This window comes from Pagrus major, chromosome 5 (assembly GCF_040436345.1).
Source record: "Pagrus major chromosome 5, Pma_NU_1.0".
Lineage (NCBI taxonomy): Eukaryota > Metazoa > Chordata > Actinopteri > Spariformes > Sparidae > Pagrus > Pagrus major.
Window position 1 is genome coordinate 8,881,590 of NC_133219.1, and position 21,770 is coordinate 8,903,359.

At 43.1% G+C, this 21,770-nt stretch overlaps 1 protein-coding gene across 4 annotated transcripts in view; it reads right to left on the reverse strand.

The window, feature by feature from the left end:
- Nucleotides 1-1,773: 1,773 nt before the first annotated feature.
- tcf7l1b (transcription factor 7 like 1b) overlaps nt 1,774-21,770 on the reverse strand; it is a 35,932-nt gene continuing 15,935 nt past the window's right edge. For 2 of the 4 annotated variants that reach the window (XM_073467092.1, XM_073467090.1), the window contains exons 4-12: nt 16,349-16,432; nt 7,256-7,391; nt 6,617-6,719; nt 6,108-6,191; nt 3,905-4,045; nt 3,628-3,787; nt 3,417-3,524; nt 3,185-3,236; nt 1,774-2,688 (exon numbers count right to left, since the gene is read on the reverse strand). In XM_073467092.1, the coding sequence (XP_073323193.1) occupies nt 2,210-2,688; nt 3,185-3,236; nt 3,417-3,524; nt 3,628-3,787; nt 3,905-4,045; nt 6,108-6,191; nt 6,617-6,719; nt 7,256-7,391; nt 16,349-16,432 (1,347 nt within the window). In that variant the 3' untranslated portion in view covers nt 1,774-2,209. Of the gene's footprint in view, nt 2,689-3,184; nt 3,237-3,416; nt 3,525-3,627; nt 3,791-3,904; nt 4,046-6,107; nt 6,192-6,616; nt 6,720-7,255; nt 7,392-16,348; nt 16,433-21,770 lie in introns of all 4 variants that reach the window. The other 2 variants (XM_073467091.1, XM_073467089.1) reach the window with 1 other exon arrangement.

A 21,770-nucleotide genomic window follows, 5' to 3' on the forward strand; every position in this document is an offset into this window, starting at 1 on the left:
TTCTGAGTTTGTATTATCACCTCATTAATATCATAAATATTAACATTCTGAGTTTGAATTTCATCTCCAAAACTACACAGTGCCCCTTTAAGGACAACAAGTGGACAATAATGAAAATAAAGTCTCCAAAAAACAGTTTGAAGCTAGAAAGGTGGCAGGGTCCGCCAAATATAAGCGTGTCGTCCTTTAAGTTTGTTTATTTATATTGTTTAAGCATGAAAATCAATCAATGAAGATTTTTCTCTACAACTACACAGTGCACCTTTTAAATCCTACTTATTCGATTACATTTTGTTGTAATAATCATGTTTTTTAAATAGATCACATGGGATTTTTTGCACCAAGATAATAAAGCTCATTTAAGACAAAAAAACCAGCAGGCACAGGGAGGGAAATGTATGTAAAAGAAGAGCAACCATCACCAGGACATTTGAAGTCATTCACCTGGGGACTGACTTTAATAATGAGCCCTCTGTGTTAGGAGAATCGAACATTGCTGTGGATGTATGGCCTTGAGGAGACAGATTTTCTGGCTGTCTTGACAACTCATTACCTGTAATTTCACTGACGGATTGGCGGAGTGGCTTCGAGTAGGCAGCCGTGGCACCAGAGACTGTGCGGTTTGTGCCTGCAGAATGATGTAAGATAGAGCGGCAAACAAGCAAAAGACTTATTATGGCTAACGATTGCTTAAAACAGAGCGGGGGAGGATCGACAGTGTGGTGCCTCTGCGGGGGGGGAGGGAGGGCAGCGTCTGTCCACCTGTGAGTAGTTTTAGAAGTCTGATTGAAAGAAAGATGTTTCTGTCAGACAATTAAGTGTAAATTGATGATGATGATGATGTCAGTAAATCTCAGTAAAATCCCAGATATTTCTGACAAAGTCAAGATCATTATTGTGGCATCTAGAAACACAATTCAATTATCTCAGGCGACCCTGCTGGTCCACTGTGCCCGATGGTTCTGTAACTCATCTTTATTGGTAAAATACACACTGAATAGTCCAATCAGCTCAAACACTCTGTAGGTGAGATCTTGATTAAGTCTCAACTCAGTAGTGGTCTCTTCCAGGCCAGTGATCCCCCCCCACGATCCTTCATAATTGGTCCATCCCTGGCACTACTCCTCATCTCCAAAGCCACCAAAAACTGTAACCTACCTTGTGTATTTTTCACTAATTGAAATGCCTAATGAGGTCCCAAGGGCTCCATCCCATTACCTCTGAGTTAATTAAAGCCTAAGCAGCGTGCCAAACGGTGAATAAAGATGCAGTTAAAGTGCAGGAGGAACAGGGAACCCGAGCAGGGTTCGGTGCGCTGGGATGGGGCTGACCTGCTTTTCTGTCATTGTTGTGGGATGCTGTACGCCGAGAAGGAGCAGATGTCTATTATTTTTTTATTTGTATTTATTCTGGGCTTCAGTTTTTGTCACCCTGTGTCAGGCGCTCATTTTCCAGTGTGGTTAGCCTAATTCTGCTTTATTAAACATTAAAATCCTCGCCACCATCAGCAACGTTTTTATGAAGATGTTTGGAACGAAAGGATAAAATAAGACTGAAGAAGTGACAGGTGTGAAAACTCAAGTTTCTGTGGCTGTAATAAAATTATACTGCTAATTAAATCTACATTCGCAACACCTACAAGAAGCAGTTTTCACCTTGTTATGCACTGCGGTCACTATTATGAGAATATTAATCCAAGCCGCGTTACATTGTTAAAGAATCGTCTGTTCAGCAAATGACAAAAACACGGGCGTGAAAAGACAAAAAGAGACATTTCTTTTTAAGAAACAATTTCAAATGTTTATTTAACATGTCAAAGAAGGGGCACACACTCGTGAATTGAAAAGGGGGCTGCAATTATTGGCCAGTACTATGACTTAAACTTAATACTAACATTAATCAGGTTTTGGCTAAAAAGAAAACATGTTTTTGTTCCTTTTTGTTTTTATAAAGAAACTTTATGTACATTGGTTCTTTTATACAAGAGGTTCATTGGATAAATGCATCAAAAAAAAGAAACCAGTTCTGCAGTAAACTTTACAAAAAATACATTTTGTTTTTCATTGAGAGATGTAGAAAAGGAGACAGTCAAATATTGACCAATAATATTTCTTCCTTTTCATTATTTAGAAAAAAAGTTGTTCTAATACCTATTTAAAAGAAAAGCAATATACAGCACAATAAATGGGAGAAAATTGCCTTTGCGGATTCATTCGGTCGGTTTGGTAACCAAGGAGAGGGGCTGTGACTGGAACAGGGCATGATGGGAGTGAAGGGCTGCCTGATGGAAGGGGGAGGGAGGGGAGAGCATGGAGTGGTGCAGGGAGGTGAAGGGGATTGGCCGGGTGAGGATGGGTGTGGTCGGCTGGCTACCTGAAGTACCAATTGGGATGGAGATGGGTTGGGAGGAGGAGGAGGAAGAGGAGGAGGAGGAAGAGGAGGATGTGGATCCAGAAGCCTTCCCGGCGAGGGAGAAGTGGTGGTGCATGCGCCCCTCCGGTTTGGTGGTGAGCGATAGCGGCTGGGCCTGCTCCGAGTGAGTGGCGGCGGGAGCGGCCGGGGAGGCCAAGGCCGCGGAGGGAGTGGCTGGCGAGTCCAGCATGCTGCCGTGGGACGACGCGGGGCTGTCACACATCTTCTCCGAGGGCAGGTACTGCACGCACTGCTTCTTGCTTCTTATCGAGAAGTCTGGGGAGGGCGAAAGAGAAAAGAAGAAGCTGAATTATGGATCTGCTGCTGGCTTCAAATCTGGTTCACGTCCCTCAATGCTGCCGGTGACAGAAGTGAAGGAGCGAGGATGGTGGCAGTGAAGGCTGTGAAACGTGACATGCTCAAATCAACGTGGAAACAGGTTACAAGTGAAACAGGATGTAAAACACATTCGGATGGTAAAAAAAGAACATGACACAGTACATTAAAAATGTGCACTGAGGTGTGAAAAGCTCACTTATTTTACAGTGATCACTTGGTTGCACAACAGCAGACATACCTGCCACTATTAGCACTGAACCTCATAAGCTGCTTGTCAAAGTGTAGAAGCAGGGAGAGGAGTTAGTAAGAGTTAGTGAAGGAAAGGATCCGTGCAGACAAGATAAATAAAAATATAAGAATAAAGGTTGCACTTGAAAATAAATAGTTTTACAGTTTTTTCTTGTGAATAAAAAAAATAATTAAGGCCCCTCACCTTCTGGTTTTGAGTCAGGTTTATTGTCTCTCTTCCTCTTTTTCCGCTTTCCCTGCACACATAAAACAGAGACGTTAAAAACTTTTTTTCAGAGCGAAAGTCAACCACTTCAACAAGTTTCGTTTATGAGTAAAGTGTGGCTAATTAATTTAACTGGAAAGGTGCTTTTGTCTCCTCTCCTCATTAATACAAGAGTAGATGATGATGATGATAATGGAAATGTTTCACTCACGTAGTTATCTCGTGCTGACCATCCTGGATAGAGCTGGGAGTGGAGTTGCCTCTCTTTTCTGGCCAGCTCGTAGTATTTGGCTTGTTCCTCCCTTGACAGGGAATGCCACTGTGGACAAAGAAAGAAAATATCAAAGGGCTGCTAAAATCACACACAAACACACACACACAACGTATGAACTCGCATGCCCATGTGTGTCTGTGCCACTTACCCGTCTTCCAAGGATCTGGTTGATGGCAGCGCTCTCTTTCAGAGTGCACTCTGCCACTACTTTGGCTCTCATCTCCTTCATATACAGCATGAAAGCATTCAGAGGTTTCTTGATATGAGGCCTCTTGTCCTCTTCTTTCTTCGGAGGAACCGGGGACTTCCTGCTAATCCGAAACATTAAAAAGATGCTTTTAATATAGCGGAGAGGAGCTGGTGAAATATTGTGCCGCAACAAAAGCAGACTTTGGTGAAGTTAAAAGCATTTTAATTGTTCTTACGCATGCATCGAGGGACTCATGTCACCACTGGGCTCCTGTTTGATGGCCGGGGAGACGATGGCGGGGTGGGGGATGCCGGTCTGGTGGAGGCTGTGCGGCGGCGGAGTCACCATGTGAGGGGAGAAGCGGCTCGACACCAAGCTGAGAGGGCGAGAGAGGGCAGCATTTAACATTCGGGTTCAACAGCAAACCTCGGTTAACCTGACTAGAAAAAAAGTTGCGCTAACTTGTGCCCTGCCGTACCCTCCGGGTGAAAATTCTCTGTTCCCACTGCGTCTGTCTAGACTAAATTCATACACACAATGAAATGCTTGCTTTTTGTTCAAATAAAGAGTTTTTCAAAAGCCCCTTTATTCAGCAACGGCTGGAGGAAAGTGGAGTGTGTTGTTACCATGGCGACAGCATGGCCGTGACACCTGAAACCACTTTCCTTACCACGTTCCAGACGACGGAGAGTGTTCTGACAGCCGTCCACACAGAACACCTTTCTCTCAATTACCAATTATAGCACAAAGGAGCATTGTAATGAACAATGGGGAAAATTAAGTTCTATATCCCTCCATCGCACATTCTGCTTCATGCTAGACTGGAAAATATCTCTATTTTAACTCTTTGGACTGGTCATGCGCACTTCCGGCATGCATGAGGTGAGTCCAGAGCCATCAGCTTTATCCTATGATACACTCGACTCGCTCTTAACTTGGCTTTTTATTTTTTTTGCAACTGTTTCTAACCACCAAACACAAGAGTCCAGGTTACAAATGTTCATACTGAGAAATAGTCAAAAGCTTAAAATAGTAAAAAAATGTGCGCAAATGCATGAAGCCTAATGAAAACATCTGTGATTAAGAGCTGACATTATGCTTTATGTTCCATTTTCCCCTCTGAAACACTTAATAATTCATGCTGTATAAACAAGGAGGTGCCATATCGTTCCCCCGGTAATAAACCTATACCCACTATCTCTGTAAACATCCCACCAAGTCCCTGATGAATAACTCGATGCTGCTCCAAGTGATGGCACGCAGTCAAGCTCCACATTTTTGAAGATAATGCTCCCATTAGCATTCGTGTAGTGCGGCCGTACTTATGTAGCAGGAGTTGTTTCTGTAAGATTTTCACTTTGACTCTGATTCTTGCTTACTTGTTTGATTTTTTCGGTCATCCTCTGATTGAGTCAGATTTACAAAACATTACACATTATGAGCTTTACTCAGAGACTTATTTCCAGCAGGTTCGGACGATTCTGAGGCATGAAACTGTGTTGGTTGGTGCAATATTTACGGTGGCCCTGGAGGTCAAAACACAACAACGTTTGACAAAACATTTCTGGGACGTGTTTTGTGAAATGCTGCTTTCTGTAAGGTTGTTGTGTTTTTTGAATTGCTGTGTTTCCTTGAACATTGCAAGTTGTGAAATGTTGTTGCGTTTTGTGAAATGCTTTTGTATATTCTATAATGTTGCGAGCTTCAGGGCCACCACAAATATTTGGCACGCACTTAATACGCTGCATTAAATAGAATAAAAACTTCAGTGAGGTATGTTCTGATTATTTCCAGTCCACCTCAGGTTGGAGCTACAGATGCTATCGATCACAGACACCCTTCTGAATATTTCCTCATGACTAACACCGGAAGGCTCGCTACAAATCTGTGCAATTTTGAAAGAAGGTGAGAGAGTTAAGTCTGATGGGACATGTAGGTTCAGATGAGCTTTGATTTGTCCTAATCGATTCGCAGCCCTTTCATCTCTGCCATATGTGTGTGTGTGTGTGTGTGTGTGTGTGTGTGTTGTGGAGGGGCTCAGAACACAGGCCTGACCACTGAAGTTTAGCTCTGAGAGAAAAGACAGAAGAGGAGCGTTGAATGCTAATAACACGTTCGTTCTATTTAAGAAGCTGAACTTGTCTGTGGTCGACTTAGACATCACATCCCTTTGTAGTCCTGACACCGCTGCCTGTCTGGGATCTGACAGTGTTTTTCAGAAGTGGAAATCATGATAGTCAAAACAAGATTTCTGCTATTTCTGTAAACTGTTCAACAATGCAAACAATGGAAGTTCAAAACTGCACACCAGTCAGTTTTTAAAGAAAGGCTGGCGAGGAGAGCGGAGTAATGTGGTTACAGAATGTCATAGAAGCAGCAGATATTAGGTGTCTCCCTTTGGGAGGGTCGGGGGGTGTTGCTGAACTTGATCCGCTCACCTGGACATGGATGCATTCATTGCTAGCGCCGGATAGGGATGACGGAATCCCCCCGGAGGGATGGAGTACATGGGTTGGCCCTGCCTGAGAGACAGAGGGAGACAGAGTGAGTGAAAAAAAGCTCCAGTGTGAGGTGGATCAAACACAGCTGACAGCTAACCCACCAGCACTAATCCTCCACTCATCAACTCAAATCCCCCGCTTGTGGAACAGCACCGTTGCAATTGATTACCAGAGCCGTAGCAAAACCCATAAATGTTCATAAATTCCTCCTGGTGAAGTCAAATGTTTTCATTTATTATTCTCCCGAAATGGTGCACCTGCACATACAGATTTTTAACAGATATTAAAAATCTAAACAAAATTTTAACAAAAAATGCCAAAATGTAAACTTTTATTTTTCTTTGCTTTCCTGAATCTGAACTCACTGTGAGGTGAACTGTGGCGTGATAGCATGCAGGTGAAGCTGCACGTTCTGTCTGCGTGGAGAGCTGAAAAATCTTACTTACTGTTGCATGAGCCAGCCCAGGGGGTGTGCGATGGAACCAACAGCCCCGGGAGACAGGGGGTAGTATGGAGAGAGCTCTGATGGGTGAGGTGTCCGAGGAATACCTGCAGGTGGGCCACAGATCACACAAGTCATCAAAAAAACATATTTACATCTCTGAAAACATTTGCTATCGTCTTCGCTGTACTCTTGCAGTCCACTCAGAATCGATCTGTGGAGGTAGCTGTCTTTAGTCTGCAGTTTCAGCAGCAGAGTTGTTCCAAAGTTTTCAAGGCGGAGAAAAAGCAGGAAAACGTCCAGAGAAACTTGTTCAGTATGTTCCAGAGAGAAACACTTTCACATTTTCTCCCAAATGTGTCTGAACACACTGTTTCCTTTTCAGACTTCATGACCTTGTAAAGCTCATTAGTGTGCGTTCGTCTGTGCACATTTGAGCTCCTGCCTCGATACTTTTTTTCCACTGGGACTGGTGTTAACTATTTTAATTCATTAACTGACGTGAATTTAAGCTGACGAAAGCCTCCGAGCTCCTTAAAAGACAAAACTGCAACTTTCACAGCCATTTTTCAAGTTTTGACTGATTTGAAGTGAAATAGCCCTTTAAGATCTACTGTTATGTGAATCCTTTAATATACTTTACCTGTCTTTGGGTCGAGGATCTCTGGGGAGAGGTGTGACGGCGGCGTGCCGGGGGAGAAGTGTTCGTTGCTGTAGGTGATGAGGGGCGTCAGCGGGTGGACGTGGTGGGCGTGCTGCACCACGGGGACTTTATTGGACTGTTGGTGAAGAAAAAACAAGAGAAGAAGAGACAGAAATCATTAATAAGCAGGAGGTGAACAATGCAACAAGTGTCCATCAAAAGCTACTGCGCTCGCAGCTGAGACAAGCGTGTTACTATCCGCCACACTGTATGCATTCACATGATTTCTGTTGGCCATTGTTCAAAACAAATGCATGGAGTAAACAGGCCCATCATGTGTGAGTGCCCTCCACGGTAAACATCACAGCCTGTGCGTGTGACCGGCCCTGTGATGCAATCTGGACCGGCACCAAGAAACACTAAAAAGGCTTGCAGACACATGCCAAAACCATTACGGTCATTTAGTTGAGGAGAGAACTGTTTGTCCAGTCCAACAAGAAAAACAACGGTGCCACCGAGTCCAAGAGTCACACCAGCAGGCCACAAACAAACACAATCAGGCGAAAGTAAACTGAATACCCATAAACAAGTGGAGACATCATCTCCCGCTCTGTCTAAGCACACACCCATGAGTGGGTTACAGTGCCACATTACATGTTAGAAAAACACTTTGAATTCTGTACAACTCAAGATAAGCGGTGATGAACAGAAAGTCCAGAGATGAAACTGCCTTTTCTTTTTTTTTTTTACGCACATTGACAAAGTGCAGATCCGCACCGTGACCGGCATTACGCCTGTGACGAGCACGAAGAAGACAATAATAATAACCAGCGTCTCTACTTTCATTAGGCATCGTTCAGCCTCGCAGTCATTTCCCCTGGCTGCCTGGCTGAATAGAGCACTTGTTGGCTCAACTTGTCACATGGGAGGGTCAAGGGGTGGGTGGGGGTGGGTGTCGGGGGGGAGAAAGGAGTCTTGTTCCTCCAGGCTAACCTTTCTTCAATATCCCTCCCCACCCCCTTCTCAACCTCTCGTCTCTCTCCAACGTGGTCTGCTAAGGGAACAAGGTTTGCATTGAGACTTCTGTACACTCTCTTACTTCACGCTGCTTAGAATTGTTCCAAATTGTAGCGCTCTCGTTTTCTTTTCTTTTTTTTCCATCTGCCACTCTTATTTAAAGGAAGGTCCAACCTTTTCCTCCTTTTAAATCTTTAGCAAATTGGTTTCTCTGCAAGTCTAAAGCACGCTGCTTCACGCTGCTTAGAATTGTTCCAAATTGTAGCGCTCTCGTTTTCTTTTCTTTTTTTTCCCTCTGCCACTCTTATTTAAAGGAAGGTCCAACCTTTTCCTCCTTTTAAATCTTTAGCAAATTGGTTTCTCTGCGAGTCTAAAGCACGCTTTGATTCTGGTAATGCCAGATGGAGTGAGGAAAATATTTGCTGGTGTTAAACATGGCTATATTAAGACCCCTTTGCTCAGGGTTGGTTTTCTCCAGAGTTGGAGCATATAAGGTCAAAGCATATGATGATGCGCAGAGAACACGATTTGACACAACGCAGGGAAGGCTTTGATAACGCTCCGTGGCAGAAATAGTGTTGACTTGCCGGGTTGAATTCCCAGGTCCCACATGTCATGTATATTTGAGTTGTGCTTTGTTGTTCTACTTCATGTACAATATGCCCGAATTTTCCCTATATTGTGAGGGCTGTTCGAGACCTCTAGACCTGGGTGCCAACACATTTTGGGAAGCACTTCAGTGAGAATTTCAAATGATGTCTATTAATTATTCATATCCTGGAATACACCAATCGTGTGCTCCAAACATATTTCTAAGTTTGACGGCACTAGTTTCAACTCCAGGGCCGCCGCTCAGTTCAGCAGAATGAGGAGAAAAGAAAGTATGCAGGTTGTGAAACTATTCTGACCTGCATCCTACTTAGTGTTGTTGTCAGGATACAAGGTTTTCTAACTTGGATACAGTACCTTGATTAATATCGATATTTGATATTAAGGGGAAAAATGTACACAACATTGAGGGAATAAAATGTAAGATTTTTATTTAAAGATAAATAAAACAAATCTTGTGTACTAAGTATAAGTTCGCTTAAGTTTACTACAGGATGAGGTGGGCCTACATGTGTCAAAACACAGACAAAGTTTTGGTACTGCAAAATATGAGTACTGAACGCTTTAAGTATAATAGGTATCTGTACTTTACTTGAGTATTTTTTATTTTACAACTTTTTCCTTTTCCTCCCTACATTTGAACACAAATATCTGTACTTTCTACTCCTTACATTTCCAAATCAGGCTCGTTACTTATTGTTATCGAATTATCCATTATTTTTATTTTGCGTCATTGCACGCCGCATTCCCAACATCACTACTGATTTCAGCCCATCAGTGCATATGGTGCACTGCAGACGTAGCAAGATTGAAACAGACAGAGAGGGAGACTGGAATGAGGAGAAAAGGTGTGTTAGTGTCTCGTATCTGCAGAGACCCTGCAGCCCTCTGCCTGGATTCTCTCATTTCTCAGTCTGCTGCTGTGCTCAGGATGCTTTACCAACCCAACATGCCTGTATTTGACAACCTGGGAATGAGACTCAACAACCAACTATCTTTTGGACAAATCCTACTGATTCTGTAAGTTTAATTGTCTTTGAATTATATTAATATGACGGGTGGTTCAATTACTTGGAATAGAAATGGCTGGTAGAATGGCTTCAGAGGGATACTGTTTACTTTTATAATCTCGACAACACTGATCCTACTTGCAAGACTTTCTATGTTAAGAAAAAAAAATCTTAACAAAATCGGCATAATTTCTACCGATAAAACTCAAACATGACTGATCGGTAACTTCTTTCACTTGCTTCATGTCTGGAGATCTTCGTGCCCGCAGCGTCACATGACCTAAAGCAAAGTGTAATAAGCAAACCACAAGGAACATGAGCCATGTTTTAAATATAAACAACATCTACGTGATAGGACAGATAAAGAGCGACCTGGAACCAGATGGTATCTACATCAACAGACTGAAATCAGGCTCTTTACATAGACATGCTTGTCGCAAACAGGTCTGAGGTGGTGCACACCTCTCAGCTAGGAAGTAAAAACACAAAGAACTGGTCTTAGAGTGATTGGACATAGTAACAGGAAGGTTTAAAGGAAAAGAAAAAAAAACATAGCAAAAAGTTGCTGAGCCGGTGCAGAGAAAAGATGTCTGTCTCTTAAGAGGGTTTGAAACTAAAAAGGCCGAGGTGGCAGTACCTCGCTTTGGCTGTCCAACTTGGAACGACGCTAAGAAAAGCACAGTCCTTGGTCAATGTGGGTGGAGGGGTGGATTTCATTCAAGCAAACATGTTTTTGGATCCTGCACATCTGAATTGAATTACTAGGCAAACAGCCGATGGGGAAGAGAGCTTAGAACAAACTGAATAACCCCGCAGCTTTGTGTGTCTTTATGCTCGGTGATTCTGGGTGGGAGGCTCAGAGGCCTTTCAAAACTCCAGGAAAGACAGGGTGAAAAGAATGCCTGGCATGCTGAGAAATCCAAGCCTTGTTTGTCAACGCCAACAGGAAGCGGACGTGAGAGGGGAATGACCGTGTCGTATGTCTTTAAAATCAACCGCTCCAAAACTATGCCATTCATCACAGCCAACGTGTGCTTTACGTCTGGTCATCGCCTCTGAAAGGGTCAATGGCAGTAATATTCTGGCTTAAAATAATATAGAGCAGAGTGGCGTCACATTACTGGAGTGAATATCCCCAGTGGTCATTAAATAAATTGAGAGAAGTTTAACAAAATCAACAAGGCGTATCTGGACACAAACACAGACGTATCTCACTGGAAATCAAGATTTGTAAACTGACGCATATACGTTAACATTTTTTCTGGGTGAATCCGCCGCTTATGAACACCATCTCGCGTAATTTCACTCCGAAATCTGAGTTTAAATGGAATCAAAGCACTGGTTCCTCATTCCATTTCTGAAGAGGATCTCGTCTCCGCAGTGGCCCAGCAGGACTGCAGACCTCAGATCAGTATTCAGTTCAGTCCTCCCAAAGCCTTTGATTTCATGATGGATCCCGGTTGTTCACTGCCTAATGCAAAATGAGAAAGTCTCACCGGACTTCCAGTCAAAGGTCTGTTGAAAAATATGGGTCGAAAGCGAGTGTGTGTATCGCTCGGAGAGAAGAGAAAAAAAACAGCATATTTTCAGTTAATATCTTCACTTAAAGTGTCGTATCGCCCCGAGGGTTGAAGATTGCACCGGACACATGCAGGGAGACAAAAGGCATCTCTGGAATGATGCTCTAGACCTTGCCACTTCAATTCACTTAAACAATTTGGTGACTAAGTGACTTATGACACTCTGACAGGACCCGGTCCCTCCATGCCTTAATTACATGAGACACTAATACGATATTGAAACAAAGAGGGGGATTCTTGCGTCCCTGTCAAGTGCAGATCAGCCCATATTTGAGTATAACTAACTGATGGACAGACACCCTGGTCAGTTCTACCTCATTAGATAGTCACAGCTCCGTCTAATCCAGAATAACAGAAGAAGTCAGTGTAGACGGTAATGACACAGAGAATAGGCCTTATGGACAAATTACTGCAAGTGACTGAGTGACCTCAACAGGGGAAGTGCCCAGCCTTGACATCATTATCAGCAGAGTGTTGGCGATTGTGAATCAGTGCGTTGTGCAGGATGAGTATGAGACGGACATGACTGAGACGGCAACGCCATCTCTACTTCATTTCATTTCCTATCCTCCTCTCTCCTTTCTTCTCTTTCCCTTCCCTTCCCTTCCCTTCCCTTCCCTTCCCTCTACTCTTCTCTCCTTTCCTTTCCTCTCATCTACTTTCCTTTCCTCTCTTTTCCTTTCCTTTCCTTCCCTTTTGTTTCCTCTCCTCTCCTCTCCTCTCCTCTCCTCTCCTCTCCTCTCCTCTCCTCTCCTCTCCTCTCCAGTTCAGCCACTACTGATGGGCTGACAAGTTCCCATACTGCATCACCTGGCCCTGCAGCGCCTTTGATGTATTATTCATTAGGAGGCAGCCCTCTGAACACAGGAGCTTATATGGGGGTTTAGGGGGGTGCTGGACGTATGTGTGTGTTGCGTGTGTGTGTGCGTGTATGCATAGTGTGGTGCGGTATGTTGATAGAAAAGCTTGTTCGCTTCCTCCTAGTCCTCCCACTCCCCTACCACCACCATCACCACCACCGCCATTACTACCAAAAGCAACACCAACTGAATGCTAAACAAACCTGTCTGTTGAATAATTGAGGCTCTCAGGCCGGAGCAGCCTCCGATTAGCATACCGGCCTTATGGACCCAATCTGCACAGTGACAGGATGGTCTTCCCCTGGATGTTCGAATCCACTGAATGCTCTGATTTCTATCCTACATCCTCTTGTCTTGTTCCACGTTGGCAGAATTAGCCGAAAATGTCAAAGCAATTTGAGGTCAAGCAACAATAATTGCATTGATCTCCACAGTGAGATGATATCATTCATGAAGCAAACTAAATATCAACATTGTTTTCGTGCGGTGGCTCGTCAGTGGATGATTTAATCATCTGTGGAGGCGTTCGACTGTGAGGACCTCTTATCTGTAAGCTAACATTATGCATATAAAGTATAAGATACACATGCACCTACAGGCAGCTCTTGACTGATATACCAATCCATGCAAGTCCATCATCAAAACAAAACAACGCTGTCAGATTGAACGCATGCTTGCAGAATGACTGCAGGAGTACAGGTCTGCTGCAGGAGTCCCTGCTGGTGTCTCCTCGCCTCCTCTCCTCAGGTCTCTTTCTCTGGCTCCTCTTGGCCCTGGGCAGTAATCCCTGGCCCCCCGTGTGTGCCCATCCGCTCCCCCTGCTCTCATTAGTGCAGTGTTGGGGCCTGGGGAGCCTGCAGGCCTGGGGAGCCAGCCTGCTGCTCCCCTCCCACTCTCCCTCTCTCTCCTCGGCTGGAGTAATGAGCACATAATCAGCCTGGCTCCCTGTCAGCAGCAGCACACCAGAGGGGCATGTGGGCTCCTGGCCCAGAGTGGGGGGTAACGCCACAGCGGGGTGTTTCACTTTCTATCCTCCGTGCCCAGGGTACACCGTGCCCGGTGTTAGAGCTTCCCACCACACATCAAATGACCCCTGGTCACCAGATCACGTACGGCGACTTCCTGTTTTGGTTCACATACTGAAAGCTGTTACACTTTGAGTGAACTTCCCCACCTTTTATGCCACTTAAAACGAAAGTATTACTTGAGTTCCAAGACAATAACACTCATCTTAGTTTCTTCTTCTGCCCATTTAAGGTTATGTTAAAGATGTTTGCACTTGGCATTTGGCCATTCAATAGCAATAAAAATAGTATAATGATCATAATAAATAGCATGACTTCACCCTTACAAAGTAACAATTATTTCACTTAAACTCAAGATACAAAGAAACAGATACATAAACTGAAAACCCAAGAAAATAAACCTGATTCAACAAATGAAAAGTGAAGGCTACTTATTAATCAGAAAATGTGAGAGCATTTTATGTTACGTGAGTAAAGAAACAGTTTGATTCCTCACATTCTCTGACAATGTTTCTTTCTGTATTGATTTTCTGGCTGAATGAAGTTCACAAAGATGAAGGCCAAACAGAAAAACCGACACGGAGCCACATAAAAAGTATCAACAACTACTGAAGGACAGAAAAGAAAAGGAAGCAGAGAACTTGAACTGAGTCGATGTGCTTTCACTTCACTTCGGTTCAATTCAATTCAATTCGCGACTTTTCGAGCACTTTGAAGGGAATGAAACGAAAAATTGTCAGACTGTCAAAGCCTTTTTCATCACATCTAAATTTTCAAAAATTCCTTTGTGCCTCTTACAGATTTTTTGGGTCACACTTTATATAACCATCATTAATACAGGGCAAGCTTATAGTTAGTAAAACTTAAGTTAAAAGTTATTTCACTATAAATAAACAATGCGAAGTTTACCAATTATGTTTATTAAGCAATAGTTTATTGTAAGTTGCTACTAATGTTGGTAATACTTGGTAAATGGTAAATAAACACTGTGTAGTTCATCTATAAACATTATTTGGATGGCCATTAACAAGCTAAAACAGATGTTAATGAACCTTTAGAATTGCTTAATAAATGGTTTATTAAGTATTTAATTGTTCGTTAACAGTGAAATAACTACACTGTAAATTTAAAAAGTTGACTTTTAAAAAGTAGGATAACTTCAGAGTTATCAAGTTAAGTAGACTATTACATTTAGGGTGCACAAGCTAAAAAGTTTGAACAATTAAAATTATTAGTCTACTTTACTTGGTAATTTTGAGGTAATAAGTTTCATCAATTCTTTTTTAGTAAAATCACTTTGTCAGATTTTACAGTGTATTAACTGAAATTTGAAGATACACTAGTTTCGGGAAGAAATTTTAATCAGAGGATTTTTTTTATGTCTGAACAAACTTAATAAACAAACTCTCTTTATCTTCATGACAGAATAAACAAACTTAAAGGACAACACAACATTCATATTGTTTTACTTTGTTTATATGTGGCGGACCCTGCCACCTTTCTTGCTTCAAACAGTGTTGTGGGACCTTATTTTCCTCTGAGAACAGCTTGTTTATTCAGTTATGGAAAAAATAAATATTTCTGAGTTATTACCTCATTAATATTGTCAATATCAAAATTCTCCAAAACAACAAAGTGCTCCTTTAAGACAACAAACAAATACTAACATACCGCTTCATTACAAATGAAAAAATTAAAAGATTTCTTGTTCACAAGAGAGAATGTGAAGATGAAACACCAGATCAGATTTAAAAAAAAAATCAAACATTTGAATTCAGTATTATCCTCACCTCGAAGATATAAACCAACAGTAAACATGACTAAAAGAGACTTTGTTAAAACCATCTTAAAATATGTTTGCTGCAACAAATCTCCACACAGTAGCTGCTGTGTCCCGGAGAAAAATCAAAAAGGTCACTGACGGGTCAGCATTTATTCTAATAAAAAATCTTCAATTGGTTTCTTTTGAGACTGAAGTCAGTCCTGGATTCCCATGAGCAAACTCCGTCCCCTCCACAACAATTTCCCATTGACTGCTCTCAATGAGGACTTTGTCATGAGCATCACTGCGATTATGGGATCCAGCGAATCAACCACAAACTCAGCAAGAACGTCTAGCCAGGATGTGTAAGGTCAAGGGGCTGAGTCACAACAGCTCTTTTAACTAAAGTGGTGTGGTGGTAGTTTTTGTGCTCCACACGCTGCTTAGCATGACTTCCTGAACCAGAAAACGCCCCGATACAATCAAACAGGTGAGATGCGAGATAGACACACTCTTGGGCTTCATGTTATATAATGTTTTTCAACGCCGAACACACATTCCCCAGCGAAGCCACGAACCAAACAGGTCTGTTGAGGCCCCGCATTGTCTAATCGGGGTGAGACACCGTGATGACTAGTTCACACCTGTGTGGGAAAGTTCAGGAATGGCGAGGAGGCTCAAACTTGAGAGATTTATGAGGGAGGCTGAGTTATTGTGGTAAAGACAGACATATTGTTCAGCAGCTGGCCTGCGGGTGCTGGAGGGAGAAGCTGCACATGGAGGGATGGGAACCAGTGCATTAACATGCGCACAATAACTTCATTATCGTGAATAACCGCATTACGGTGATAGTTTGGTTAAATGATTTATATGGTGCGCAGTAAACTGATTCCCCCAATAAGTTTATATGATTTGTCTGATAATTAGGTTAATGTAGCCCGGAGGAAACATCTTATTAGCGGCACAAAATAAGGAAGGGGAAATTGGTGCAACTGAGGACCAAAGTTCTGTTATTTGACGTGTGAATTTTACTGTGGAAATCCTGACTTTACCCCCCTCCTCCCAGCAAGCAAGTCATCTGAAACATTGATGAATGTGAAGATAATATATTGATGAATCCTGACTCCAAACGTGATCTTTACTCCAATACAAAATCCTTCTTTGAGTCTTCACATCATGAGAATTTGGGCTTGATCTTGTCTGTTTTTCTGAGTGCAAGTATCTACTTACTAAATGTCCTGGTGTTGGAGAACGGGAGTCTTTTAGTCCTGCAGATCCAGGGACGTCCAAAAGAGGCCATTTCATCTGCAGGTACTGTGGGCGAGAGAAGAGAGAGAGCAGAGTTACACACAGGAAATACAGTAAAAAAAAAAAAAAAAATGCAGGCCAAAAAGCTAAAGTAAGGCCTCACTTAGCAAATAAAATCTCTACATGTTACTGTTACAGAACAGTAGGGTTTGGATGTTTTCCTAGAGTGTGAAAAAGTGGTATGAATGGTGAAGCCCGCAGAGATCTCCAGCAGACACCTGTACGGGACCCACATTGCTGCTGGAGTCAGACAGTGAGTTCTGGCACGGGGGAGAGCAGGGAGAGTGATGTGAACACAACGGACTGGTGGAGGACTGTGAAATTGCCGTTTGTCAAGGAAAAACAAGAGGCCAGCTGTGGGCGCCCATCGCCGAGCGGGTGGGAAGAGACAGCTGGAAGGAAGCCCCGTGTACAGAGCAGCGAGGGGTTGAGCTGCGGACTCACAGCTAACTCCTGTCTCAATTGGTTTGGCCTTTTGACCCGCACGTAGCCCCTCCTCCTTTCTGTATCACTATTTTTCACACATGTATCAAAGTTATCATAGAGGGTCATTGTGCAAGTGTTTGCAAGTCTTTCACTCTTTTTATTTCTCCTCGCGTCACAAAGATTTCCACCAACGTGTTACTGCTCCACGGTGCCATGGAGAAAGAGTTGTGTACTCCAGAAGAGGTTTTTGTGATTTACTGCTTGATACAACAAGCTGAGCATTTTTTTGTCCTCCAGCGATGGAGATAGCATGAAGCCAGAGCTCCAAAAAAGCACGGCTCAACCATCTGGTTTATGAATCAGTTTAAATACCGGACACAGCAGCTTGTCATGCATGTGGATTTTCTCCCTGGTACAATTTCAAATTAATTAAAAGGGTTTTATATTGAAGGCTATGTTTGGCTCATCCAGGCTCATGTAGCGCTGAGACATAAAGGTATCACACTTCATTATTTAATGTATTATGGGTTATGTATCTGTCTGTGAGAGCCCATTGCTTAATCTCAACATGTATCCTCAGTTATCATTCTGTCGTTTTTTATTTACATAGCTTATGAATTCCTACACACAAACAGTTTGACATCCACCCATAGCAAACATCTGGACGAGAAATAGGATCTGCCACTTTCTGTGACATGACAGACAAAACCAGCTAAAGAATATACGCGATGCTTTGTCTACTTTGCAGGATAAATGATGACAAACAAGCAAACTGGAGGAGTCCTGCATTCAGGTTTCGATTTTTAAAACTTCATTCATCACTCAGGGTTTGTAAGGAGGAAGGAAGCTTGGATGGCTGCGGGTTAAAAATGGAAAAGACATTATAGCAGGAGGGGGAAAAGGGAGAGGAGGGAAAAAAAACATTTTCAGGAATGAGTTTGTCGGAGCAGGCAGAGGGTATTGTTTCCTGACAGCTGGGGTCCAACAGAGCACCGAGGCAGGGGGAAGGGGACCCTTTTTCCCTTCGAAAAGGGGGGAAATTCTTGGAGTTGACATCAGCCCTCTTCATTTTCACTATACTGCTCAAGGCTGAATCGTAGGTTCCAACTAATGGGCCCAAGTCCATACAACTGTCAGGAGGCAGTTGCTTTTAGAGGCTGCGAGCTCCCTATTGAAACTTTACTCTGCTGTGTGCATGGTGCCTAATGAATGCCGCTCTCTGGAGAGAAAATCCAAAACAATGCAGTTTTCTCTGTCTAATCTATGTCAATCATGAGTCCTTCCACAAATGAAACAAGCGCTATTGTGAGCGTTTGGTCTTGCCCGGCCGTGCCCACCCCGGCTCTCCCACCCGATCCATCCCTTATTTGACAGCTTCTGCCAGTGCCGAGGAACATGCCCCCAGGCACTTTTCTGAGCGCCTACTTTTCTTTTAATTGCCAGTGTGCCCTATGGGGCAACTGTTCACACACTCCCCTGAAACATGCAGCCAGGTAATGCCAGCCGCACACTGTCACATTAGCTCCAGTCCAGACTGCGGCAGCACACCACTCACTGTAACACATGAGAGGCAGAGAGAGGGAGGGTGCTTTGGGCCTGTGAGTTGTTTCAGGAAACAAAAGGCGAGGAATTGTGGGCCATGCTGCTCAGCGAAAACTTTCTCAGTGAAAAAAAAAGGACACAAGGGAAGTGTAAGAGAAAAAGTTAGGACAGCCTGCACTTAAAAATGAATGATTCAAGTGGTTACGACATGGTTAAAGTGATATTAAATGTTCGTAGGAGATTGAAACGGGAGATAAACTAATTTCTAGACATTTAGTAATGCTTTACACGTGCCCTTATTTTGCTGGAAACAAATACAGACATATGGTCGGGGCCCATAGCAATGTCTGTTTCAGCAAGGGAGCTGGAAGCTCTGGTAAACAGACTCGGACAGAGTACTGAAAGAAATGTGTAACTAAAGTTTAGCTGATCCATTTTCATAGCTCTCTAATTGTCTTCCAGCCTTCCCTGCTGCCTCCAACACTCAGAATAGACATCAGTAGAATGTGCTACTTTTACAGGACCCAGATGCGACAAAGGTGGCAGTGATGCCACTGAAATTTTCCAAAAAGCTACACTGGAGCCCTTTGGTTTTTTGAACACAGAGAATGCAACATATGCTCTGGGGCATGTGGCCTGCCAGAGCTGGGTTCTAATTGTTACATTGCTCTCACAGAGCGAAGGAATATACAGCCAAGAGTCTTTGTCATCTCTGAAGTGTGTGGTGCCATACTGCGGGCCAACATCAGAGCACGGAGAAGAGACAGATGTCTGGACATTTGCTGTCAAACTAAGTCAGACACTCTGCCAAAGGGACTGAAAAAAATCACAAACTTTGCTCGCAACTATCTGTCGACTCCGGGGCTGTGGTGAGAAGTCGTAATGGCTGTCAATCAGACACATAGTTAAGTCAAAAATAATATTAATACAGAATAAATGGCTGGGTAATGTGTCGATATTACATCAACTTAGATTTTTGATATATTTATATTGTGATGACATGTTGTCAGTATTTCCTGCTTTAAAGGGCTGCAAGTTATGTTATTTTCTGAACTTACCAGACTGTTTTACTTCACCCACTTAGTCATTACATCCACATTACTGATGATTATGAAGAATTTAATTGTGTTAATATTGTGTGAAAGTACCAACAGTCATCCCGACATCGAGGTTTTTGGTCCAAACATCTTAATATTTGACTTTGTCGCCCAGTCCCAGTATTTATCAAGAGCCTATGAGGAGATTTTGTGTATTGGAATAAAGCCTAAAAATATGGTGAAATTATTTTAAGGCCCAAACAGCCAAATAATTATATTCCTATAAAATGTGCAAAACTACAACAATTAAGGATATGTCTTGATTCATGAAAACAGTAACCACTGTCACATAAAAACTGATTAATTGTGATTTTGTTAAATGCTGAGTTGCTTTAACTCAATCAATCAGGAGCAAACAATCAGCCCCAGTCAAACGCCAAACAAAGGAGTGAATATGTATAAAGTGGCAGCTCAGACGAGGCCTGCCGCTTGTGAAATGGCTTTGCCCAACTTGTGTTGAATGGCGGAGCAGCAGGAATGCCTCGGCGGATCGCTCCAGCAGATAATGTCAATCACCTACTGTGTGGAGAACCCCTCCCCATTGTTTTCTTTTACCCCCCAACAGAAAACAAATGGGCCGCACAGCTTGCTGTTTGGCTGAGGTGTTAATTACCGTCCCCTGCCCATATGAACAGCAACTTCAGACAATGGCCCTGTCAGGCCCCCTACACGACGGGCCCTCCCTGGTTTACTCTACTGATATCACCTGCTCATGCGGGGCCATTGACACCTCAACCTGATCTATGCATGAAACACAATTCTTGCTTTTCGGGGACAAAGACAATGCGAGAAGCAGCCCCCGCCTTGTCTCAGAGTTTGCATTAAAGCTCATTGTTTGCCAACATTAGAGGCAATTACAGTGACAATTCTTAAGCAAACCTCGGCAGTCATTGTGCTAATTAGTGTGTAATTGATGGGGAAACGACAAGCAGCTCAGCTGGTCAGAGCCACAATGCACTATTGGGCCACTGCAAATTTTACTGAATGGGGACCATGTCCTATTATCCGGTCCACTATGAAGTAAGAAGATTAGTGCTGGAGGAAGTTATTAATTAAAGCTATCTTAAAGGAGCGCACAAAGAGAAGGAAACAATAAAAATATAATTTGTTGATAAATACGTTTTTTTTCGTTCTGATCACATCAGGTGCCTGTAAAAAACTCAAAGACGGACTTCTCAGTTCTTCAGCTCATCACTCGAATCTCTGCATTTACATTATATTAACCGTGTGAAGCCCACAGTGGAGATAGCATCCTGCTGATGGCTACCACATTTGAAGTGTCCATTAGCCCAGAGAGGAATGAAGTTAAGTGACTATGACAGGGGCACTCCCTCGGTTTGCCGGGCCTCTATTGTGACCTGGTCGGTCGTCCTGCACTCTTATTCACAGCCAGTAAAAAAAAACTGGGTCAAAGGTCAGACATCCAGAGTGCTACGGTTTCCATGGCAACGTGGCCTATTAAGGCCAGGCTCATTGGCCTCTTAACATGCTCTTGTACACAAAAGAACTATTAGTGCAAAGAGGGAGAGAGGAGAGCGAAGAGGGGAGGCAGCGCGAGGGAGGTCCGAACAACACCGCGGCAAGGTTTTTCCAAGATTCCCAAGATGGTCGGACACTCTGCCGGCAGCTCCGTCCACTTCTATACGAGTGGAAGAGATAGAAAGTATGTCCAGATTTTGAATTTGACAAGATTAAACTTTCAAATAAATCAATGAGCACCGGTGTCACGTGAGCACCTCATGCATATTCTGTGCAAGGCCAAACTGGCCAGCGGACTGGGTTTATTTGAAAAGTCCTGGGAGTGAATTTACTGCTGTTTCAGTAATAAAACAGCATTAACAGAACACAAGGCCAAGATAAACGCCCCTAAAAAGCTTCTTTAACATTCAGCCCCGGTGAGTGAGCTGCCACTTCAGCAGGAGTTTGCATTTTTGCAACCCAAGCAATTATTTGTATCAGAGTTTTATTTTTTTTTTCTTCCTTTTCACATGACACGATCGTGAGTTACTGCTTCCTGTGTCCACAGCTTGAGAGCGTTACCGTGGAGCTCGTATGAATCTTTAAACGGAGCCAGAATTGTTCCTATTCAGTCCCACTTTCTTTCAGGTACTTTTAATCAGGTGTAGTTAGAGGAAAACGTTCTTGAGTCGCGCTGAGGTTAGGAATAAGTGAGTAATTCTGTTACAGGGCAAGAACAGCAGGTCATATAAAACTCACTGTATAATTAGACACACAAGAAAATAATTATGCATCTGGTAAGAGCAAGGCCATCTCATAAA